The sequence below is a fragment of the Platalea leucorodia genome (assembly GCF_965183815.1).
Source record: "Platalea leucorodia genome assembly, chromosome: 5".
Taxonomy (NCBI): Eukaryota; Metazoa; Chordata; class Aves; order Pelecaniformes; family Threskiornithidae; genus Platalea; species Platalea leucorodia.
In genome coordinates this window covers 40196877-40222522 of record NC_138827.1, presented here as the reverse complement: position 1 = coordinate 40222522, position 25646 = coordinate 40196877, and the positions used below count along the sequence as shown (strand labels likewise).

The 25646-nt window shown below is 39.5% G+C and overlaps 1 protein-coding gene across 1 annotated transcript in view; it reads left to right on the top strand.

Moving 5' to 3' along the window:
- Positions 1-25646, top strand: part of ABCA4 (ATP binding cassette subfamily A member 4) — a gene marked incomplete at both ends in the record, with an annotated part of 75229 nt that overhangs the window by 19671 nt on the left and 29912 nt on the right. Inside the window, 11 exons of the mRNA XM_082314688.1 lie at positions 382-521; positions 1628-1744; positions 2524-2721; positions 7134-7339; positions 8140-8316; positions 11259-11481; positions 13064-13285; positions 15027-15231; positions 17887-17985; positions 21936-22160; positions 24759-24936. Coding sequence (XP_082170814.1) covers positions 382-521; positions 1628-1744; positions 2524-2721; positions 7134-7339; positions 8140-8316; positions 11259-11481; positions 13064-13285; positions 15027-15231; positions 17887-17985; positions 21936-22160; positions 24759-24936 — 1990 coding nt within the window. The remainder of the gene's footprint in view (positions 1-381; positions 522-1627; positions 1745-2523; positions 2722-7133; positions 7340-8139; positions 8317-11258; positions 11482-13063; positions 13286-15026; positions 15232-17886; positions 17986-21935; positions 22161-24758; positions 24937-25646) is intronic.

Here is a 25646-nt window from a genome sequence, read left to right as displayed (position 1 = left end):
AAATAGCTTCATGTCAGTATCAGCTACAATACAAAGGAGCTAAGTCATTAGGAGAAAAGCAGTTAGAGCTCAAAATTGTTCAGTGAGATCTGAACTGTCTAGTTTCCTTCCATTTGAAACATCTTATAAATAACAGCAACTTTCAAATGGGTAAATTTATTTGTTTGCTCTTCCAGTTTCAATGGTGTCTACTTTACAACTCCAATATCTACTTAGTAGTCTTTTCCATTTATTCAGATGTTGTACTTCTACATTGCAGAATGTACTTAACCCATTCATATTCAAAATACTTTAAACTGCCAGTAAAAAGCCCTGCAGGACGTTATGTATGATACAATTTGAGTAGTGTTTCATAAAGACTCTCTTTCTTTCTGTCTTTAGCACCCTTTTGTAATGCATTGATCCAGAACTTGGAATCAAACCCTTTAACCAAAATAGCCTGGAGTGCTGTGAAGCCCCTGCTGATGGGAAAAATTCTGTTTGCTCCTGATTCACCTTCTGTACGGCAAATCCTAAAAAATGTAAGAAGTTCTGAAATACAAAAATGTATATTTTAAAAAACTGCATTCTGAGAAACATATTTTGAAAAAGTGACCCAGCTACCTCAGCCTAATCAGATTTTCTTCTCAGAACTCCATTTGTTCTGATGGTCATCAGAGGAGGGACAGTTACTCTTCGTTTAAAAAACAGGAGACAGATCTTCACTGATTCATCCCATCTTGATCCACACTACATGCTTTTTCCAGCTCAGGTAGCCTTTTGTTGGCGTAATTCCACATTTACACTAGTAAAAATAGTAATGGTTATATATATTTTACAGATGTAGGAACATCAGCAGCTCTGTGCCAGTAAATATTTAAATGAGGCTTGGATAGACTCATTGAGACCTAACACTGAGAGATTCCAAACCAATAGGAACATCATGGTTTAGTATTACATATGTTGAAATGATAAATAATTTTCACTTTGTGAAAATAGGATGGAGCCTGGACTCTTCAGCTAAGTACCTGAAGTTGGGTGAAATGAATCTGAGCAGTTAAATGAAGGTCGCATATGACCTAGGTTTTGGCCACCTTGTAACTAGCAATTCACTTACTCTCAACATCTATGTAAGGCACAGAAGAACTGCTGCTCATAGTTCACGCAGGAAAACATCAGATTTACAACAGCCCAACACTTCAAATCTTAACTAATATCTTAACTATGAGAGTGCCTGTCTTCTCCAACTGCCTCCCATTTGTTCATCTATCCACATTATCATCTTTCTTTTTAGTTCTTAAAGGAGAGAAATAGTCAAGGGGAAAAAGAGAGGAAGAAATCATTCTACCTAAAACCTGACTGTTTAAAGGAATTGAAGTTAACCGGAGTTGATGAGCACTTGTTTTTTCCATTACAAATACAACAGAAATTTATCCTAAGTGACTTTGATTCCAGTTGGATTTTACAAATTCTTTTTCTGAGGATTATTAACATTTCTGCTATTTTAACAAGTTTATTAAGTATTGAAGGTAAAAACTACAACATTTGTAAGTTACAGGTTTCACTGTCACTGAATGGCTGGATCATAAATTCTGTTTGTTTATCTCCTTAGCTTTCTAACACTCTTTTCTACTGCTTTATTCCTCAGGCAAACTCCACTTTTGAGGAACTTGAACGCCTCAGACTGTTGACCAAAGCTTGGGAAGAAGTAGGACCTCAGCTGTGGTACTTCTTTCAAAACAGCCTGCAAATGAATATGATCCGTGTATGTTATAACTTAGCAGGGATCCTCAGTAAGAGCAGACTTTCACCATTGTTTATTTTTACTAAGGGAGAAGCGAATTAATTTGGAAGGTTTGGCTGGAAGCACAGCCTTTGCAGCAAGGAATCTGTGGCCTTTAGGGCTGTTGAACTGGTTACTGGGCTTGGTTTGAAGTTTAGTCTTACATGCATTACAGCGTCTCTGTGACAAAACCGCAGATCTGGACACTCTCTAGAATCTGGCTAATGACTTGTTAATAAAGGCAGCAATCGCTGCTTCCCTGTCTCTCAAAAATGTCCTTCAAGAACAGATAACTTGATTTTCTTGGGTTCTGCATAGGCAAAGGAGGCAGTAGGACCATGTTTTTGCTGGGTCCAGCAATTTACTACCTTAGGAAATTGCTTATTTCCACATCCCTTAGATCTGGCTTTGATCAGGTGCGAGTAATACCTCTAGTTAAAGTTTATAAAGCAGCTCATCTTAGAGAAAACATTTGTTTTTCCACACTCCTCTCTATTAGATTAGACATTTATTACATATATCCTCTTGCTTATAAGGAAAAAAAGCAATAAATAGTCAAGGATAAATTTCTTTTCATCCATTCTTCAAGTCTCACCTCCAGTTCAGCTATGCAATTGCCCATTTATAAAATTAATTCCTTAGCATACCCTTTTGTACTACTTCATAGCAAAGAAAGAGCTATGGAGATGGAAACCTTTCTAGCTAAACAGGGCACGTGAAGAAGATCATTGTAGTGAAGCTGTCCTGATGTATTTCCTCAGGACTCTCTGAAGCACCCTACAGTGAGGGACTTCTTGAACAGCCAACTGGGTGCTGAAGGCTTAACTGCTGAACACATAATCAACTTTCTCCACAATGGGTCTCCAGGGAGCCGGGAGAAGGGAATGGCAGACTTTGACTGGCGGAACATCTTCAGTGCTGCAGACCAAGCTCTGCGTTTGCTCAGTCAGTATCTGGAGGTAAGGTTGGCCCCCCCACTGCTGGGAATACTTGTGGAGCATATCTTAAAGCAGGGTACTTGGGGTCTGTGGCAACAGACAAGAAGGTTAAAATCATAAGGCATCTTCATTTGTTTCAAATTTAATCTCAATATTAAAAGCATGTTTTTAAAATAGTACAGCAGTACAAGAGCATGAATACTTATTATTCATGAAAAAAACCTTCAGTTTGATGATCCCCATATGCTATATTCAAAATGTTGGTTGAATGTCTGAACACACTAATGATGCTAAGAAGCACAAAGTGAATGCAAAACCTCAAGGACATGTTTTTTTGTAAGTACTAAAAACTGACAGGCCACTAATTTCAGCAAGACCAGGACCAGAGAAGTCAATAGTTCTTTGGTAAGTCCACCTTCAGGTTTTTAAGCACCTAATCAAAATTCCATTGAAACCAATGAGGGAGTTTCCACTTTTTCCATAGCCACTTCTGACAAGATATCTCTGTCTTTCCTGGCTTCTGTATCCCCCTTCTCTAGGGTGCTGTGTTTTTAGTGGGGCTCTCTGAGGCTTTTTGAGAGCCACAGTACAGGAAGTGAGGTGAACTGTCATTAAGTAAATAAAAAATGCTAAAAAAGTAGATGAAAATATCGAGCCATTGTAAAAATACTTTGGTAGATACTTTTAGTAAGAGGTTACTCTGGTATGGGCAATCTAACTTACTAATGAGTTCGTCAGACTCAGATTAAGTCCAGTGCAAAAAAGCTTATAATTTTTTTAGAGGGCTAGGCAAACTGCTGCATCCATTCCTTCCCAGAACTGGGTAAGTGACACCAGGAGCTTTTTTGTTTGGTTTTATTTTTTTTTCATCCTGTATATTTCTGACTGCAGGTAAAGATATGTTTGGAACTGGATCTGAGATGGGGTGGATTCCTCCTAAGTTAGATAAATGAAATGCCCACTCTTCTTTGTAAATTTATGAGCCCAAGCAAAACTAGGGGATCCTGCAATGTCGCAGGTTAACTCAGAGAGTTTAAAAAACTGTTGCTGTTGGCAGTAATATTAATACTTGGGAACTCAGCTCTTAACATCTGCCATATGAGGGTCAGGGTCTTTATAGAGATGAATTACATCTTACAAGCATCTCTGAAAGACAAGTAAATATTGAGTTGTTATTTAATGGCTAAATAAGCTGAACCTCAAGCTCACAGAGAAAATTGATACTAGTTGTAGGCAGCAGGACCAAGCCTAGCTCTCCTAATTCCAATCCAGTTTAGTCTAAAAGACCGTTCATCCCCTGCAAGAAGGCAGGAACTGAGAGTTTATCTGCCTTCCTATAGCTATTACAAGAGGGAACAATAAAGCTTTTGCACAAAGCTCTGCTGATTCTTCTGATGATCTTTTTGCATCATGTTAGCAGAATTATTTCTTATTCAAGCTGAGTGAAATATATTGCTTGCAGCAGGTCAGTGCTGGAACATCCACAATATCAGGGCAGTTGCTGTACCTGGTAATAGATCTTTGTGTCCTAAAGTTCTTTGTAATGAGCTTATTCTTTTAAGCCTGCTGTTTACACTGAGTTGTTAGCATTTGAGAATGTTTTCACACTGTGCCAAGCACAATGAGAACAAATAGCTCCCTTTCAGGGACACACTACTCCTTACCATAGTATGCAATGAGGAGAGGTGCGCTGCCAGCAGCTGTCTTTGGAGACTCCAGATCTCTGCTGCAAGCTGTGGTGCAGCTGAGAATCCCACAAATTATGCAGTGGCTGCTCATCCTCACCACCCCAAGAATTTCCAGTTCTTCCCTTTGATTACCTTAGGCCACAGAACAGCTAAACTGTTTGAGAGAGCCACCTAGTCACCTCTCTATGCTTATTATTTTCTGGTTTTATCTTCCAAACCTGTTCTTAGTATTTTAGTTTTGGTTCTCTCATCTTTATTGGACCATTTTAAATTGTTAAATAATTACTGGGAGAAGATCTGAAATAAATTTCCCCAAGTGGTTGATGAATGAATTTTGATATAGTGAGGTTTATGAAGGCACAAGCTGTGTTGCAATTCACTGAAAAAAACCTAGGCAGAGCATACAGCCTTTGTTTTGAGTGCAGTTAGTGTTAAGAGGAAGAAAGTCTAGCTTTTGAATAGTAGGTTACAACAGAAAATCTCTTTTCACTTTCAAATGGTGTGAATTTATTGCAACATGGGTGTCTTAGCCTATGTTCTTATACAAGCTTTGGTTTCATTCTACTCACGCAGAAGATCTATAAGCACTTGTGTTTTCTGTTTTGAACTCTTGCTCCTTCCTTGACTGGACCCCTGGATAAGAGCCTATTCTGCTCCTCAGCCTAGTCCAGACACTGTCTATTCTGCAGTGAAAATCTAGACAAGATCAGTTGTCTGTCAGTACTTTTCCAGTGCCGTTCCACAGATTCCCATGGAAAACTACATGAGGAGTTCTGCAACTGCAAAAAGTACCTTGAAAATAATTCCTCGTAACAAAGAAACAGCAAATAGTCCTCCGCACTTACACAGCAGGACTTTGCTGTGGAAATACTGACACTTTGGCAAGAACTAAACTGAGTTCCAGAACTCAACTATGTGGGATAAACGTATCCCAAAAAAATTTATACAACCTGAGCCATCAGTCTAATTTGATTTCTCTCTGGCATACAAACCAGAAGAGTAAAGCTACAAAATAATAAAGTTATCAATTTAAGCACTGTTTTGCTGCCAGTTAAAAACACATTTTCATATAGATCCCATTAAACTGCGATGCTTCAAGTTTTAAAGGAAACAGGGCATGATTTATCACAGGGAAAGGTTAAATAAAGGAGTCTTTAAGATGTCTGCCCATTAAATAACAAGTTGCCTGTATGAGCACTTTGATGTGGAGTAATTTTTGGTTATTGACCCGCAAGAGATGATCAAGAAGATAAGATCAAACAAGTTAGCCTCCTGGAGTTTTATGAAGCAAGATAATTCAATAAGTATCTTCCCAGTCCATCAGGAGGTTAAATACTTCTACTCTCTGGTAATGTCTTGCCAATTCTGAAGGGCAGAAGCTAAATATATAAACATAAGTCTGTAATTTTACAGATAACTAATGATAAAGTTTGTAGCCTTCACAGTCTTTGTGTTTTATAATGCCTGTTAAGTAGAAGTTAAATGGGGGGACACGAAGGGCTTAGATTTTGATGACTTGGTGTCTTGTATATGGACTGATAATAATACATTTCACAATAATGACAGAGACTAAGAAAGAAGACAGTTTGCTGTGAAGGGCAAACTATGTTTTATTATTGAGACAGCCGAAGCATGTTAACTTAAGCAAGCAGGTTAATCACATGTCAGAATTCAGTAGGGACAAAATATTAACAGTAGATCAATTAACTAGTTGACTGGCATTAAATAGGAATAAATGCCTAAATACCTAAGAGACTTTAAGATTCAAATTTATGCTCTGACTCTGCCAGCACTTCACTTGACAAAGAGCTTTTCACTGCTTTTTCAGTCCACAGCTAATGTGCTTTTCTTATGGATCAGTCATCCTTTAGCTCCCTGGTGTTCACTCAGGCACTTCCTAGGCTGAAAAAAAAGTCCCAAAACTTGAAAAAGGATAGTGTTTTGATTCAACTGGCCTGCTAAAAAGCTCTCCTGGCCAGATTTATTTTATCTGGCCTGAGTTAATTTTATCTCCTGGATGCCGACTGTGGAGACAGTTCCTGCAACTGGGACTTCAGCTGTGCTGCAGCTTTAGCCCTTCCAATTCAGATATTTGCATTTTTGAGGGAACCTTCCAAGTATAGTCCAAGTGGCAGAGTTCACACTTCCATGGCTGGATGATTACAGTGGCTTAAATATATTTTAAAAAAATATTTCATTCTATCTAATTAGTAAACGTGGCACCATAAGCTTTGGCTGAACCTAGTACTGGCTATACGTTTTGTGCAGGTACGTCTAAATTAGCCCTGTCATACTTAAGTTGCAACAGCAGCTCCTGCTTTAGTGGCCACCCTTGCTTGATTTCTTACTTGTTGGGATGGACATTTTTTGAGCTTGGAGGAGGCAATGCTTAAATATCAGGAATAAACCGCTTTCAAAATTATTGCATCCGCTCACATTGACCACACCAATGCTAACTCTGAGGTTTACAGTTTGGTTTAGGGAGAACGGTGTTTCTGACCTTGTATTGATAATGCTGCATGTTTTGAATTTCTCATAAGAATTAGACTAAGAATGGGGAAGCTTTCAGGAAGGAGGGGAGAGTCAACTTTTAATAGTTTCAGCATAAGCTTTTAAAGCTGAAAATAGCAACTACTTCAGATGAACCTACCTCTCTTTTCTGTTTTCAACTATTGATGTTTGCTTTAATGTACACCTCTTACTAGTTTATTGCCATGCAATTTTTCTTTTTGTGATTATTTGTAGTGCTTGACCTTGGATAAATTTGAAGGTTATCTTGATGAAGCTCAACTGACTCACCAAGCCCTTCATTTGCTGGAGGAAAACAAATTCTGGGCTGGTGTTGTTTTTCCAGACATAGAGCCTACAACCAGCAGTCTTCCACCACTTGTGAAATACAAGATCCGGATGGACATAGATGCAGTGGAGAAAACAAACAAAATAAAAGACAGGTAAGTGATGGTTCCTTCTCGGTTCTTGCCTGCCATAGCATGAATATGAGAGACATAAGGACACTTGAACCTGCATTGGATACATGCATGAAATCCAACTGTATTCACCAATAGTTAGTATGTAAGGCAGTGAGCATCCATCTCCAGCTACCAGGTACTGACACAAGTGCATCACTCTTGTGAACAGTTAGACCAAGCAGCGGGTAGGTGCATGGATATACAGCAAAGGGAATGGCTCTGCTCGGAATCTATTCAGTAACCTGCTTTTAGTTGGCTCCATCACTGCGAGAGGCAGGCAGGGAAGTCCTGTGTGGATTGTGACCCAGCTGTCCTCCACCTGGACAGTAGAACTTCTCTGCTGTTCCTCCTCAAGGCCCCCCTCAAATGGACTGACTTAAAGGGACAGCAGAAATAATTTCTCAGGATTGTCTACATAGAGGAATATAATGGTGTCTGGTAGTTGCAATTCAGCTGTTCCAGTTTAATCTCCAAGGATACTGTATTCCAAATACAGTTATTTCTATTCTAGAACAGTTACTCTGCTACATGATTAATTTATGTACATTTTTGGCCAAAATTGCTATTCTATGTCAGTGTAGAGAAAATTAAAGGAAATAAAAGAACCTTCCAGTCATATACTTTCTCAAGCAATGTGGTCTGAAAGACCAAAATCTAGAAAAGACAATTCCAGGCAGTGCCTACAATTCCAGTAGCTAAGGTTTTGGTTTTTTTTTTTTTCCCCACCCCTCCCTTAAAGGCACTGGTTACCCAAATGAGTTCCATGTGAATTTTCTTTTGAGGTACTGGGATCCTGGTCCAAGAGCTGATCCTGTGGATGATTTACGTTATATCTGGGGAGGCTTTGCATATCTCCAAGACATGATTGAGCATGGGATTATAAAGACCCAGACCAACACTGAAGTGCCATTAGGAATTTATCTGCAGCAAATGCCATATCCGTGTTTTGTGGATGATGTGTGAGTAAAAGCAGTTTATCTTAATTCTGATGAATACTTGGATTGCTGGGCACTTTAAGACTCTCAAGCACCAGTTCTAACCCTAGTCCTGAGGTATACATGCAAGAGCAACAACTGAGACATAACTGAATGAATTTGTTCTTTTCCTTATACTGCCATAACCCAGCCTCCAGAAGCTACCTTTGCCAAAATTCTACCCCTAATCCCAATCCTGACCTTTGTTGCATCCAGGCAACGAGTGTCCAGACCTAAAATGAAGACAAGACATTGGCCCCTTAAAAGCAGAAGTTTTCTTCCAATTTTTGCATATCACACAAAATCCAAAAAATAATCTGGAGGTTTTTTTGCCTTACTTTTCTAGGCAATAATAATAACCTAACTTAAACCTTCACGTTGATTACAGCCAAGAATCTGTTGTCAACAGGGCACCCCAACTATAATGCTTTGATCCCTAACAATGTCAGCCCTGGAACTACCCCTGTGATTACACAGGGCCCAGCAAAAATGTGATCTTTTAAAAAATTTTTATCTAACTAAAACTAAGCCTCATGCTATAGCATATGACCAGTGCCTGTAGCAAAACTGAACACAAAGCACTGACCCATGTTAGAACAAGCATTGCATCCTTCAGTTAACTGTGCAGAATCCATTGAAGTGTAGTAAGCTGCTTTTCCCTAATTGCATCTCTAAAACCCAGCTCTCTTTATATCCAAAGAATCACTTCGTAAAGGAAAATTGAACAGAAAATGCTTGTCCCAATGGAATTGGGACCTCTCTTGCTATCTCTGTAAGTCATGAAGAATCAAACAACCCAGTCTCTTCAAGTGTATTACCAAACTGTAACTGTAGACTTAATCATATCTAGATAAACCAATACCCAAAGCTGTAGGTTTTGGTCCTTGAAGACACCTACAGGCCTTGTAGAATCCCAAGACAATTTAAACTCTTGAAACTCTTTCTTTCCAAAATCCTAATCACATCCTTAAAGAGGATTCCATTTATAATTACATGACTAGTATCTGCAATCAAACTGGATATACAGCATTGTTTTCTGTTAACATGAACCCTTTTCCTTCCCTTGTGGATGCTACAATTTTCAACAGTAACCTGCTATTCTCTAACCTTCTTCTCCCTAATTCCTGTCCGTGGTTTTTATGAAGATTGACTGTTTTTTGTCTTAAATCTCATATGAATCTAGCAAAGGGTTCCAGGACTGTGGCTGGAGTTCATTATTGCAGGCACCAGGAGTTTCTTTCCCTGGTGAAGAGCAGAATAAAGAAGCTAAAGGAGAAAGAGGTGGTTTGTTGCTCTGTAATGAAAAAAGAAAGAGACTGTGCTCCTGGATGTGGAGATTTCATGGCTACGTGGAGGCAGTGGGACTGTAGATACCCATTAGCACTGCCTGAACCAGAACGTGTGCTCCAGATTTTATGAAGTGGTGCCTCTTTCCTGTTCACAATGTGCCTGTTCCAATGCTGCAATCTGTGCTACTGAAGCTGTCTTGGTATACATTTCACTCAAAAAAAAAAAAAAAAAAGTGCTGTAGAAATCATTTCATATAGTTCTGTCAGTGTTCTCTGCTCAGGCAAATGCTAGTACTTCAGATAATGGCAGATTGCAGATATACATAATTTGACCTGTCATTCCCATCAGTCATTACCTGTTAGCCTGACAAAATGTTACCCTGGGAAGCCTGCTGTGTATTTCCCCCCCACTGAGAATACTGCAGGGGCAGAAACCCCATCTGTGCAAAAGTTTTCTGAAGCCTGCAGCAGCCACACACAGTTCAGGGCTGATATCCAAACCTAGTGATGGTCTCTGCAGAGAGCCTGCTTAAGTGAAGCAAGTGCATCCTCACAGTAAACATGTATGTTGTGCTAAGCATGGCCTAGTGCTAGGTTACATGTGTCCACCAACAAGCAAAACCTCGCGTACCCCGGGCCATTCCACAAAAGCATGGCTTTGTTTCAGCAGGCTAGATTGCTCTTCAGGAACTTTTGGTGAAAAAGTGAAGTTTTTCCTTTTGTTTAGACAATGGTAGCTACAACAGCATATGGCAAAAATGTAATTCTGCAGGGCTCAGATTTAGGAAGCTGAAGGTTTTTTGCTCCTTTTTGTTTTTAGCAGCTCTAAGCTTTTGGCATTTAAAGAATCCAGTCCATTTGGTTTTCAGGGTAATTTCATTGAAAAATTGCAATCCCAAATCCAAAGAAAATGTTTTCAGCTTTTTCACCCCAAAATCTTTCTCACCGTGACAGCACACTTGGGGCAGTGCTTCACCAAGGATCATCTGCCAGGGCTGAGCAGCCTTGGAGTCTGGGGGGAGGGACGGAGAAAGGGAGCAGTGCTTTCAGCACAGTACATGAAGGGCCACCCACAGCAGCCTGTCCCAGCAGTGTCATTTTGGAAGTGGTACTATGTGGGACAGTCCTAATGCATTCCCCAAGTCATGGTTTATATGAATTTTGGCAGCCTTGCTGGCAGCATCTGATGCTTTTAATGCTTAATTTGTGTAATTCTTTTGCCAGTGAATCTTGGGAGCATAAAAAGACAGTGACACTCCCAAATTGTTAACATTAGCATATGTCTTAAAATATTCTTTGTACATCATAGTGAAAGCATTATGGCAATTTGCTGTGAAGAGATATATATATTTTCATGAGTCACCACATGTTTTGTAGCCTTCAGTAACCCTTAGAACCTCTTTGTAAAATAGAAAGAACATTTATCTGTCTCGTGGGAGTGCAGCAACCATTAGTTCATTAATATTTAAGTTGCTTGTGAAGTTCACTAGCAAAGTGTTATTGAAGTTTAGTCTGAGAATTTCCAGTCCCATGTTTAATAAATGCATTCTTCCTCACTCCTTTTCATTCTTGCTTTTCATCTCAATATTTCTCTGTTTTACCTAAAATTAATTCATTTCTCCCTTCTTGCTTTGGTAGCTTCATGATCACCTTAAACCGCGCCTTTCCTATCTTCATGGTGCTAGCTTGGATATATTCAGTTTCCATGATCGTGAAGAGCATAGTGCTGGAGAAGGAAATGCGTCTGAAAGAGGCTATGAAGAACAGAGGTATAACTAATGGGGTGATTTGGTGCACTTGGTTCCTAGACAGCTTCATCATGATGGCTGTGAGCACGTTCCTCCTCACGGCACTGATTATGGTAAGGATTGCCACTCTCAGACACACTGTTGTGTTTGCACTGCTGATACCAGTTTGCTGTTGAGAAGGGATAGTAGCCATTCCTACGGAGATGGGAATGGATGGTGGCCTGTTCTGATTGCAGCACATAGCTGGCACATTTTTCTAAGCAGACCTCATGACAGCATCAGCACTTGGCAGAGACAGAAAGATAAATTCCCTAGTAAGATTTATTGTGAGATCCCCCACAGAACAATACATCAAGCTGATTACTCTGTATATTGTATTTCCTGTAGACAGAGGCAGATCTCCCAATAAATAATAATTGTTGCTTTAAATAGAAGGGATCATAACACAAAGAATTTTAATCTAGTAATTCACCATATGTGATTAATTTCTAATATTCAGTGCTTGCCTGCTTAGAAATTATGTCACTGTTTCAATGGAAAAAGAGACTGCAAAGACAGAACTTTCAGGATAGCCTGGAAAAAAAGAAAAAGAAAAAAAACAAACCACAACCTTTTGCTTCTGTGACTCAGAATTGCTGTAATTTTTACAACTCTTCAGGACAGTTTGGATATTGTCTCTAAGGACTACCTCTTACCTTTGTTACCTGAGATCCAAGCTCCTCCTAGCTGCTATATTTAGTTATATAAGTCTGTAGCATTTTGATAAGGAAGAATACCTTTGGATCTTTTCTGATGTGGGGAACTGTTACTGGTATAAATGCATAGTTAGGGTTCAATCCGCTCTATCTTATCAGCCTACCCTGATGAGTTATTATAGTTCCTTGAGGTTCCATTACAGCTTGGGTGGATAGAGAAAGCTTACTTTATTTGCTACACTGGTTTAATTAAAAATCAGGAGGTAGTTAATACCAGAGAGGAATGTGCTTATACCTATAATTCGCTTCCTTTCCTAGATTTCACTATGCCAGTGTGGGGCACCTTTGTAAATACATTCTTATGAGAGATTGTATCACTGTTGAGAAAGAAATCAGTCTCAGAGGCCCAGTGGGTTGTTGCAGCAATGTTGAGACCTATTTATAGCCTTATAGACCTGTTTGAGCCTTATATAAGGCTTTATAATTTTCCTGATAGTTTTTTGCTTTAAAGATGCATTTTGTCAGGCTTCGTTACGTTGTCTTTCCTGCACATCGAGCAAGTGGACTGAGGAGAAGATGAGAAGACATCAATGAAAATTTGTTATGATAGTTCAAATAGTTTTATTTAAAATGTATGAATTACCAAGAAGGCACATCTTGCTTGGAATCATGTTTGTTTATTAAGACAGGGACAGAATGTCCATTTTCAATCAGTTATGATCTTAGTTCAGTCATCAAATATGAATATGAACTCCACAGTCTATTGTACTAACCTGAAGTCACAATCCAGGAGCAGAGATAAAGTTAAATGAAGGATTTGTTATTGTAATGACCTTGGGTGTTGAAACATTACTGCCTGGGAGAGTTACAAGTCATATTAGGTAAGAAAGACTGGCTTATTACTCATTACAGGTTACATGTCAATGGCAAGTCTGACCTTTTCTGTTAGTTCAGAAAGTGACAATACTTCTAAATTTTTCTGTGTTCCTTTTGCTTACAGTGCGGACAAGTACTACATTATAGCAATCCACTTCTCTTCTTTCTATTCCTACTGACATTCACCACAGCCACCATAATGCAGTGTTTCTTGTTCAGCACCTTCTTCTCCAAAGCAAATCTGGCAGCTGCCTGCAGTGGTGTCATCTTCTTCACCTTGTACCTGCCCCACATCGTCTGCTTTGTCTGGCAAGACCGCATGAGCGTTAATCTGAAGATCCTAGCAGTAAGCCTTTCACTGATTATATGGTATCTTTGGGGTCAAATTTTAGCTGTCCTTCTCACTGTGCATATGTAAGTAACAAAGCATTGCACACCGCTTCCTCAGAGAGGGAGACCTCTGAATCTCTCTCAAATAATTAGGGATTGCAAGTGAATAAGTCTAAGCAAGCGAAGTGACCAAGAGATATTTTCATGGCTTTTAGAAAATGCAATAAAATTTATTTTACTTTTTGAATGCTAAGATATTAGCATAATGTTCAAAAAGTTTTGAACACTTCCTTATAAGTCAAAGCAAATTTAACTTCTGGCATGTTTAATAAATACAAAGGCAATTCACAAAATGGGGACAATTATCTTTCTTATGTGCTATAACCTAGTTAACAGGATAATATCTAAGGATGAGAAGACCTCAGGTTCACATTCCTTCTTTAGCTGAACATAGAGTTAGGATTTGAGCCCAAGTGCCAAAGCTCTGAGAAATATCTTCCATCTAAAAAGGTGTAGACGTTCTCCATGCAGTGCTTCCTTGTTGGTTCTCTTCCATAATAGGCAAAATCCTTAACAATTCAGTGGAGCTGGAAACTTCTTGCTGTTTTTTTAATTAGAACTGTGAACTTACAAAATTATTCACACTGATTTTCTGTTGCCCAATGAATCAGGAAGGAAAGTGGGTGTTTTAATCCAGTCTCCTCATCTTTGCTGAGCATTCTAACAACCTAAGTAAAAGAGAAGTACTGTTTTCTCCTCTTGCACTAGGAAATCTAATGAAAAGGGAAGAAGAAAACAAAACTCTTAAAAAAAGGCTATAACTAAGTATAAATATGGCTATGAATCAGCTTTCTTAACTGATGTACTATACGCATGTAGTGTATACTAGTTTTAGTTCTACCAATTAAGGTAATAAAATGCAAAACTTGGTCCTGTCATTAAGTTAGGAAATGAGCAGGGTTGGCCTCTGGCAGGTTCTGATTTGGGAAGAAATCTTGACACTAGCACACAGTCTAAGCATAAAAATTTTTAAGGAGAAGTAAAGTAATTGAACAATGAATGCATTGCTGAAAACCAAACATTTTTTACTGAGCACACTGTGATAATGCCTCACTGAGAGCTGCTGTTGGGATCCCTCTTGTCCCTTCATTTTCCTAAGGTCTGGCATTCCTGGTTGAGCTACATATCCTGTGAAACAGTGCTCTATCTCTTCTTGCTCTGTTTTTGCAACGCAACACTGAAGAGGATGTTCAGATACTATACTGGTTTGTTAGTTTGTTGTGTGAAAACTAGGTAGCAGACACACCACGGGAGGGGATGGTTGTGGTTTTCCTTATCCTGAGCATCTGGTGTACTTTCTGTCTTGTTACTCATAGTGGCCCTGCCCCATACACTCAGGAAATACTTTGTTTCTCCAAGATAGGCAAAGGTGTACACTGCAGGCTTCTAGGTGCATCTATAGTATTTTTTGAACAGAGACATTAATGGAAAAAAACAAGCTGTGCAGGTTGCCTAGTAGCTAAAGAAAGTACAGCCAAGGTTGAATTCAGTCTATTATGGCTAAATACTGTTTAGAATTGCTGCCATTCAGCGGATTAAACATCCCAATCCAATATAAAAGTGAAACCACTTTTCCCTGATCATTTGTTAGGCATTATCAAGTTTTGAAGTCCAGTCCCTAAAAGTTGTCTTTTTTTGTGATTGCTTTACAAAATGTCCCTCTGTCTGAGTTGAATGCCATTTTTCCTTTATTCCAGAGTTTGCTTTCTCAAGTAGCTTTTGGTTTCGGTACGGAATACTTGTCACGCTATGAAGAGCAAGGTCTTGGCCTACAGTGGGGTAACATCAGAACCAGTCCCTTGGAAGGAGATGAATATAGTTTTCTTTTTTCCATTAAAATGATGCTTTTTGATGCTTTTCTCTATGGAATACTTTCTTGGTATCTTGATAATATTTTTCCAGGTATGTCAATTTCTTATTCATACAAAGTAGTGGCAGTTGTTGTAAACTGTGTTAGTCTAACCAGTCTCTGAGTATTTCTCTGTCAGAAAAAGTGTATTTGACATTGTAGACCACGAGTCTTATCCAATATAGCACTACTGATTTATTAAGGATTTCCACTTTTCTCTCTTTCTTTTTCCTTTCTCCTATTTTAGTCCTGAAAAGAATGGAAAAGGAGGAAAGAGTAAGAAGGAGGGTGCAATTTCTGGTCCTGTTTTAAAATTTAAATAGAAAATAAATCTACAGAATTATCATCTGTTAAAAGCCAATTTGTGTACATATTTTTCTTTGGAGAAGTTGCAACCATTTCTAGTGAGAATTTTTAAAATTTTTGAAAATATAGAAATAACAGCTCTAGTTCACATGTATACTATGGCTACATTAGGCCAACTGTTCCTTAAAGGATGGTACTATTTCCTGGGATGTATGCTGTGTCCTAGGCAGCTGTGAAAGTTCCTGTGTGGATTTATTTTATTTCTAAATGGGAATGCTAGTTCTAGTGCGCATTCACGAAAGAATTTTCTTTGTTATCAATTACAAAGTTTGGGAACTTTCTTTGTGAGAAAATGGTTCGTCCTTGTAGCTTAAATGTTTATCTTCTTATTGAATACTGTTACAATATTATAAATGCAGACTCTTACGCCGTACAAGCAAGTGAGCTTTCTTTTCATTAATTTATTACTCCCACATGTGAACTGCAGTTCCAGAATGTGTTCCTTGGCAGATGGCTATCTTTTTTCCTTCTGTTTTTTGTCTGTTTGTTTTTTGTTTTGTTTTGTTTTGTTTTTTCTTGAGTGGTTACTTAGGATTTGAGATCTTGTAGATTTTCTAGCTATGAAGGAAAATCAATGATGGATAAGGTAAGATGGTGCTTGTCTGCACACATCACTTATGAGAGTTAATCTAAATCAAGAAAAGATAAGGATTTGTTAAATGATTTTAGAAATGTGTGAGGATATTTTGCTTCAAAATTAAAATATGACCTTAAGTCTGCTTTGTTTGTGTTCCTACAAAAGTGAGCTTTGCTACATCAAATTAATGCCTTTTCTGTTTTTAAGAAATGTGTCCTCACAAAGAAGTTTAATGCAATTTTGACATACTTATTTTCAAAGCTGATTTGCAGGAACTTTCCTAAAAGTTCCTCTTTGGAGAAGCCTGTGTTGCAACTCCGTTTATTTAAAAAAGAACGGACGATGTACTATTTCCATGAACACAGCAGGAATTAAACAACAGGAGTTTCTTTGCTCATAGATCCAAGCTGGTTTTTTTCAGCCAGCACTTTACACAAAAGTAACGCCTCTCAGGACTTCTATTCGTTAGCTTCAGTTCCTCCCAATATTTGCCCTGAGTGTCTCCTTGGCTTTGTGCTCCACTGTTTCTGTGGAATTTCTCATAGCATTTCTCTGTCACACACATGCCAGACCTACCAAGTCAATGCTGTAGTCTTTGAGCTTACTATATGAGTTCCCTGGATAATCCTTTGAACCATATGGTTCAGCTCCTGCTCAAGTTTTCTCTGCAGCCAACCACCCATTGGCACACTGCTTCTTTGGCTATTTGAACATTCTGCTCCATAATGGAGTTCACTTGTGTTTTGCATTCATCCTGAATGAGAAGCAGTTGTTTTAGCCACCAGCTTCAAAGGGGTATAATCCAGTTCATAACCAGTGCAAGGCAAACTGCTTATGGATGCAGACAGAACATTTGTGTGCATTAATGGGAATACAAGTGGTTGCCTGACATACAGGGTATTTTTGGTAAGTCAGAAATAAGCAGACACTTTCATAAACAGTGATTTTCAATATAGAAAAGCTGACTGTCTTTCAGTGAGCATCACAAATTCCCCTTGCTTATTTTGAATAAGTAGCACAAGGCCAATAGCACCTGGGTTCACAAGGATGCCAGTTTTAAACATAGCAGCTCAAATCCCTGCATTCTATAAATCAATATGATCCAGGAAAGCAGTGTTGACTTGCACTAGCTCTGGCCTGGCCTGACAAGAACTGATAATGTTATTGTACTTTCTCTTTTCAAAACAGAATTAGCCTGTGACCAAAAAAGCCTATTTCTGCTTAAGAAAAGGATTACTCTGTTGTCACTTTTCCTGCAAGGCTGTGTGCTGAAATAAGCCCCAGAGTCTCTTTTCTCATTGCCAGTTGTGAATTCAGGCCCAGGGTAATAAGTGTAAATATAATAAGCTTTTCACTCATGTCAACTCTCAAGTGTTAAGTGGGCCTTAAAAGAAAATCTCTGAGTGAGGCTATGATCCCATCTTAGACAATCAGGATATTCCTTGGCAGCTGCTGCCTGGCTGGTGAGGATTCAGATTGTCCCCATGTAGGGAGTAGCTTCATTCTATAATTAAACCATGTTCTACTTAAGAAAAGGTAAGGCTAATCAGATCATGTATTTTCTGAATATTTTACTCCTGTTAAAAAAAAAAAAAATTCCGCAAACAAAATCTGTTCTGTCTGTTGGTGGATGGTTTGACCTTTTGATATGCAACACTAGGATTGCAAGTGTTTATAAGTATAGCTCAGGCTTTGCCTAGCTGAATTTGTGCCCACTGAGGAATGTGTTTATGAAGTGCACTTTACCTACTTATTTTTGTTTTAGGGGACTATGGGCTACCACAGCCTTGGTATTTCCCTGTGCAGGAATCTTATTGGCTTGGCTCTAGAAACCCAAAAGCTGAGAAAACAGCAACTGCTGATGGTAAGTTCTTTTAAAACTTTGGTGTTTAGAAATAACTTCAAAACCACTGATCTGCTTAGAGGTGACTGCGTAACATTTCCATTACCTGAGCTGCTGCAAAGATTACAGACAGCCATACACTGAGAATCTCAGCAGGTGCCTTTGAACTTGGAGTGGCCTGCTATTATTAGAGTTATTAGAGGTGAGTCACTGTTCCATCTGAGAGCCTCTAAAGCATGGGTTAACAAGCAACATCAAACCCCCGCTCTCTAACCCACACCTTTTGAGACATTCAAGGAGTTCTTATTGCCCAACAGAGCATTTGTGAAATGAGTCAAAATGAAATACGATGTTGATCTTATTTACACTGAGGCTTTCCCATCTTTCTAAAACTGATGCTTTTCTATCTAGTTTGACACTAATTTAAGTCTGTTTGCTTTGGGTTTGTAAGCAAGATCAAAATGGATACCACCCTTGGACCAACTTGAATGAGTGCCAAAGTCCTGCTTTTGCAGATTTTTTTTCTGCACATTGATACTGGAGTACTTAAGAACAACACGTAGGTGATTGTATTTAAATAGGAATTAATGCAGAATGATGATTAATGTCTGGAATAGAGTCTTGCTGAAGGTGGTGTTTTGAAATCTGTCTTAAATTTACAAGGTAACAGTGAAACCAATCAAAATGACAGGTGAAGAAATAATTTCTTCAGTCTTCTCATTACCACCCTTACCCTTCATCAACTCAGACAGACTGCTGACAAGGCAGTCTTATCTCAGGGTGATACCTATAAACCAGAAGGGAGTTAATCCTTTCTGTGAACATGCTGGTAATACGTCCACTGCTCACATGTTTTGATCAGAAAAGAGGAGGTTATAATATTGGGTTTTTTGAAGAGGCTTTGCCTTCTGGTGCGTTCTGAGGGGATGAACAGGCTTTCCTTTAGTGCTTCAGCTTTGCAAATGCTGCCCACCAGATTAGGATTTGACTGTATAGGAAGGCGGAGGAAAGAGCCAAAGGAGGACTTGGAGCATGTTTATAGATGAATGGAAAATTTCTAAAGGCCCAGATAAGATGTTCAGCCACTACATCTCATTGACTTTCTGTGGAACTTGAGCATATTCTGCACCAGAGCTCCTCTGAAAACTCAAATTTGGAGCACAGTTACAGGATTTTAACATTTTCTATTTATTTAGTTTAAGCCTAAATTTAGTAGAAATGAAATCCATTTTCTGGTTATCTTAATGCCTCATAAGTTCTCTATGTTCTTTAATATATTTTCAATATAAGGCGGACTCTTGATTTCTTAGCACCCAAACTAAAGATTGTGAGAAGGCTGGAAAGCCCCAAAATATTCAGTTGTTCAGGTAGGTCAGCAACAGAAAAGTTTATGGCTACTAGTTAATTGTCAGGTTTTTTATTTTATGAAGTTTTAATAGCATTTTTTAGATTACTTAGATAAAACTTTTTGCTTAAGTGAAGCCTAGAGTTTATTTTGTAGGTGATGTTACATCAGATAGATGAGCTGATCTAACAGTTCACTGTTGAGAAAAAATAGGGCAATCTTGCAGTCCTTTCCACAGCTCTCATCCTAGTTCTGCTGATGCTTATCAGTCCCTGGTAAGATTAAGAGGTAGATCCTTCTGGAAGCCATTCCCAAGAACATGAAGGACAAGGTGACAGGAAATAATGAACATGGATTTACGAAGAGCAAATCTTGCCTAACCAGTCTGAGTTTCTTCTGTGATGTCTGGATCAATTGACAAAGGGAGAGCGGTGGATGCCATTTAACTTGACTTTAGCAAGGGCTTTAGCATGGATTCACATAGTATTCTGGTAGCCAAATTGATGAGATACAGACTGCTTGAGTGGACACTAAAGTAGGTAGAAAATTGACTGAACTGTTGAGGCCAAAGCATTGTGATCAGCAGTACAAAGCATAACTGGGGACCAGCTATTACTGGCAGGGGTCTGACAGGGACTGACACTGGACTTAAGACTGGTTAATGACTTTATTAACAGCCGGAGTGATGGGATAGAGGGCACCATGAGCAAGTTTGTGGAAGATACCAAATTGGAGGGAACAGTGGAGTGCAGGACAGCGCTTCAGAGGGACCTCAACAGGCTGGAGAAATGGCTTTATAGGAACCTCATGGAGATCAACAAAAGTAAATGCATAATACTGTGTCTGGAATGGAATAACTCCACAGGACAATACAGACTGGCCACCACCTGGCTGGCAGGCAGCTTTGTAGAAAAGGTCTGGTTGACAACATGTTAAACATGAGCCGCCAAGTGTGCCTGTGTAGCCAAGAAGACGGGATGCATCCTGAACTTTATTAGCAAGAGTATATCCTAGGGATCCTCATTGAAAGGAAGACATAGAGTTACTGGAGGGAGCTCAGTAAAGAGCCACCAAGTTGATTAGGAGCTGAAGCATATAACATACGAGAAGACACTGAGCGAGCTGGATCTGCTCAGCCTTAAGAGAGAAAGCTAAGATAGAGCTAGACTTCTCAGATGAGCCTAGTGGAAGCATGAGAGCCAATGGATGTAAGCTGGAAAACAGGAATTCTGATTCAATATAAGAAAAAAAATATTTATTGTAAAGGTAGTTAGAACATTGGCACGGGTTGCTCAGAAAGGCTGTGAAATCTCCATTTTTGGACATAGTCACTGTGATCTGAATTGGCCCTGTTTTTTGAGGATTGAAGTGGAGATCCTTGGAAGTCCCTTCTGATCTAAATTATTCCATGATTATCTCAACTAGCCTGAGTGTGCTAATACTTATTTCATCCTCTCTTCTACAAAACATTGCCTTGGGTTTTCTCAAGCAGGGACAGTTGGAAAGGTCACCTCTGATTGATTAATTTCTTTGTCGGAGGCACATGATTCTTACCTATTTGAAGAACTAAGACTCTTCAGTGCCTCAGCTTACATGAACAACTGTAGAACTTTTCTCAACTCATAACTTTCCTTCAAGGGTAATACTAAGCATTTTCTTACTTTATCATAACTGGTTAATGTGTTGGGAAGAAAACTGGACAAGAAAATGTCAGATAATATAAATGCACAGCTGAAAATGAAGCTAACCTGGTACATTATCTTGGTACTTTTAAAATTTACTTCTATCCATGCACTTTTGCATCCCCCACTTTGCCATTTTAGGTGACATGATGAACTTGTTTATGTTGCTATTTGTGCACCAGGTAATTTTATACAGTTTTATGGGCTAAAATTTCTTATAGCAAAAAATTATGGTGAAATTTCACAAGAAAATTAAGTCCTAGGCCATGAGATAAATCACAATTGTGCTAGTTGCACTCTAGGCTGCCAGCTTGAATTTGTGTTATGTGAACAGTTCCTTCAGGGGCTCCCTCTTCTCACATCACTCTTCTTCCTGCTTCAAGCCTGTCCCCATTAGTGATTTTATGTGACTGTTTTCCTTTGTGGCAGCATGGTCTAAGACCAGATTGGAAAGCCAGAAATTCTTGTACAAAAGTTAACACCAACTCATTCACTCCGGCCTGGAGCTAGTTTCTTAATCTAAGTAGCAGTTTAGCAGTTCACTTTTCATTTAACCTTTTCATTTTGTTTTTCTTCCTCTCATTCCCTGTAAGTCTGGGAAATGTTTGTATGGCCTTTCTCTTCCTGTGGTGAGGAATTTGGTCTAGAGTTGCACTTACAAAATATAAAGTATGTACCTAATATTAGTCAGGATCTTCTACTCTGAGTCTATAATTGCAAAATTGTCAGTCGTCTTCCTTAAATATCCGTTCCTGACACTGTGAAGCAGATTTTAAGCTAGATGGCTTTGTGTGCTGTGTTCCTAACGTGAATAAAGCACTGATGATTAATGCTCTTTGAGAACTCAAGGCTTAGGACTACCTCCTTTTCCTCAAAGCACCTCTAGAGATAAGAGGAAATTAAATTTTGGTTGATTAAATGTTGGTTACTTTTGGTTTATATAGAAAAAAGTCCCAAGTCAGAAGGCTGTGTGGATCAGAAGGCCATGGAAGGGGAAAACAATGAAAGCAGAACAAAGAAATCTGAAGAACCTGAAAAGCCAGAAGAAAAGAGTGACAACCAGGGGGAGAAGGATGGTAAAAACAAACAGTGTAAACACAAACGAGAAAAAGAACCCGGCGAGCAGGGGAAGCCTAAGACAGATGTCCAGGACAAAGATGAAATTAATAGTAAGGAGAGAGAGCAACCTGAGTACTTCTGAGATACTATACTCATTGTACTTCATAATAAACTAGCTGTAGGAATGATTGGAGTCAAACTACAAGAGCCCAGTAGGCTACAGAGGACAACATGCAACTGCCAGAGCTAAGCTCAGGAGAGGCGCTGACTTTCCCAGCTACCCTCTTACTGATTCCTCTACATTCACAATGCCTTAGAATATTTTAGCCACCACGCATAAGAGAGCTGCCTTCTAGAAGAGCTCTGTAACTTCTTTTTTCTTGAGCGAATGCAGGCTGTTTCTATAGCAACTTAGTGTTCATGCTGAGGGAAGCCTCAGAGACATGTACGTTGACTTCGTAGAATTAAACAGAGCCATGACTTCAATAAAAATACTTATGCTGAGAGGAATGCTTTCCTCCTAGCCCCCTCCTTTTTTTGCCTATCTTTAGCGTGTCTTACATTTGCAGGGAAAGGCTGGTTTCAAAGAGATTTATCTGAAGTGCTCTGTGTGTCTGTCTGCAGCCTTTTCTGATGCTGACATTAGGCACCACCTAAGAATTCCTGAGTGACCTGCCTTGTTTTCAAGTCCCAATGTCTTCTTTTGTGGGGAGCCAGAAGTGTCTTCTGTATGTGATGCTCAGAGGAATGCATGTGGATTCTGTGGCAAAAGTAACTGCTACAGAGAGCTCTGGGCCCACTCTGACTCTCTTGAAAAGCTAGAGATAAAAGTGGGGTCATCAGAGCTCCTCACGTAGGCACTGAAAACATGCATTCAGGGTGAATGGAAACAGGACAGGACTTCAAAAGAAAAGAAGACAGGCAGAGGGCAAAGGTTATTTCAGCCAATCTTCTCCTAGTACTGCCTTATCTTTGTGGTGCTGTACTCATCAGCTCCCAGGTTCCAGCTGCTCCATGGCCACAGAGGAAGGGCTTTGCCTGTCACTGCGCAAAAAAGCCTGCCTTCCCTTTCAGCCAGCCGCACAGGAACTGGGAGACATGTGGAGAAGCCAAGAGCAGACCTGGTATGGTTCAAGGACAGTTTCCAAAATGGCTTCATGTAAGAGTCATGGGGTGGGAAATGGAGAGTAGTTCTAATGGCTTAACTCTAGTGCAGTCCAATACTAGCACGGGTTAGCAGAGCAGGGCAGACACTATAAATCTGTCCTAATTGCTTGATATGTATTAAGCAGAACTTCCACCAAAGTCTCATCCACATGCCCGACAAATGCTGCCACCTCTGAAGAAAGACCTAAATGGCCCAGAATTGCACTGAAGGAATAGGATCAGAATGGAGAAATAAGAATCACAAAAAAAGGGAGCTCAACCCTCCACCAGTGTCCTTCAGGTGATGCAAAGCAGATACTGGGGGAGGTCATCAGAGAATTTGCCTCACAACTTGTCAGTGAGTCTTGCAGGCAAATAAGACTTGAGCTCATGATACATACAAAACCGAGGGTGGTATGTCAATTGCCAATATATGCAGAACTATCTAGCTGGGCTCCATGTGAACTTCTGTAAATACAGGGATGTTTGTATCTGGCCCAGTAAGGTAAAAGGAACCTAGATTCCTTCACAAAAGAAAAGTTTGTCATAAACATAATTTTATTTAAAATTTAAAATAAAGCTACCCATTCTAGATTAATTATTTCAGCTGCTCTGTAGTATGCGTAGCTCTCTCATGTAGAACATATTTGGGACTTTTTCCTGAGTATTGTTTATAATGACAGTCATACAAGCCACTGGTGGAGGTGGGGCTGGTTTCACCCAGATGGCATTGGCTGCTCTCCACACAGGCCTGCTGGGTACTGAACAATTTAAGTAAACTGCAATTGCAAAACAAGCCTCCCTACAAAGCCTTAAGCATTCTGTGTAAACAAAAGTGGACAGGGTCTTTAGTTTGAATTTCTCAACTCCTATAATTCACATTGCCCAAGGGCTTAATTTACTTCAAAGGAAGTTTGTTTTGTCTAGAAGCTGATGCAATAAAACATCCTGATGGTGCTATTTACAATAATGCATTTTTAATCCTGAGAGAAAGCCATCCCATGTAGTGCTCATGTTAGGTACTGCCTATGTCTTGAGGTGGCCTCAGCAAGGGGCTAAATTTCACCTACCAGGATTAAAGGCAAATGTTGGGGTTTTTTTAAAGCATCATGGTAAAAGAATGCGCAGCTGGGCAGATGATTTGAATGGCAGATTTCAGCCTGGCTAGAAAGGCAACCTGCTGCTCGTTTAATGTAATCTCTCAGCCTATCTAAGTATCTACAGACAGCAATCCCAAATAATCTTTTTGCTACACAATGAAAACAGAAAGCGTGTTGAGCTTCACCTGATCCAATGAGTTACCTCTCCACAGACCATTAATATTCTGGGCTCCACTTCTCCTGTCATTGATACGTGGGTGAATCTAAATAAATTGCACTGCAGTTAGAAATCTTGCCTCAGTTTGATACTGGTGTGACTGGAGAATCTGGCCCTGGCACATGATGCTGTATTTTACTGGGTATGTGCTGTTGCTTCTGCACTTACTGATGTGTCATCATCAGAACTGGGATTAAAACATGTTCTTTTATTCTTTTTTCATTCTTGATTTCTTGCCTTTGAAGTAAATACCTTCTTTGAGCCTGAGCCAATAGGATTGACTCCAGGAGTATGCATTCGGAACCTGGTGAAGATTTTTCCCAACAGGCCCAAGCCAGCAGTAGATGGGATGAATATTACTTTTTATGAGGGCCAGATCACAGCTTTCCTTGGTCACAATGGAGCAGGAAAGACAACCACCATGTAAGTCTGTATTTCAGAAGCAGCAAATCCAGGGCAGTGCTCTCCTGTTCTGTCCTGAGGAGCAGTCTTCTCTTTTCACTCTTCCCTTGTCTCTCTACCACCCCCGCAGCTAGCTTGGCGCACAACATCAAGCTTTTTCCAGACAAGGAAATGCTGCCCCTAGGCAAAGACAAAATATCCTGGATTAGCTAAAACCCTGGGAGGGAGGCAATGCATGACACAAAGAAGTGAAAGTCTAAAGAGAAGGACGCAATTCTGTCCCCCAGAATTCATTTCACATGCCAAACTCCCGAGAGGTGAAGAGGGAGAAGGATCTTCTGGCTGAAAGAGCCGAAGATTTGAAAGCCACTATACTCCACGTGTTTCTGGTTTCTCTGTCAAACTGGCTTTAAGTCAGTTGTGGTTTTTGGTCTGTGTACAAAAGAGTATAAAATGCAGGCCTTCTTTAGACAAAATGGCTACATATATGCAAGATCCATGTCCAGATTAAAATGTTCGTCTAGTCCTAGAACCCTAGCATCTCAGGAGGCTGGACTTTAGGAACATTTAATTTTCTTTATACAGAACTTCATTTGGCAAAATGGGATTAATTGGTGAAGAAAACATTTCATGAGTCTGTGACAAGTTTACCAAATGTTGAAAGAACTGAAGTGTTTCATTATGATGTTTCCCAGCAGAACGCTTTAGTTTTTTTTTAATTAAAAGAGACT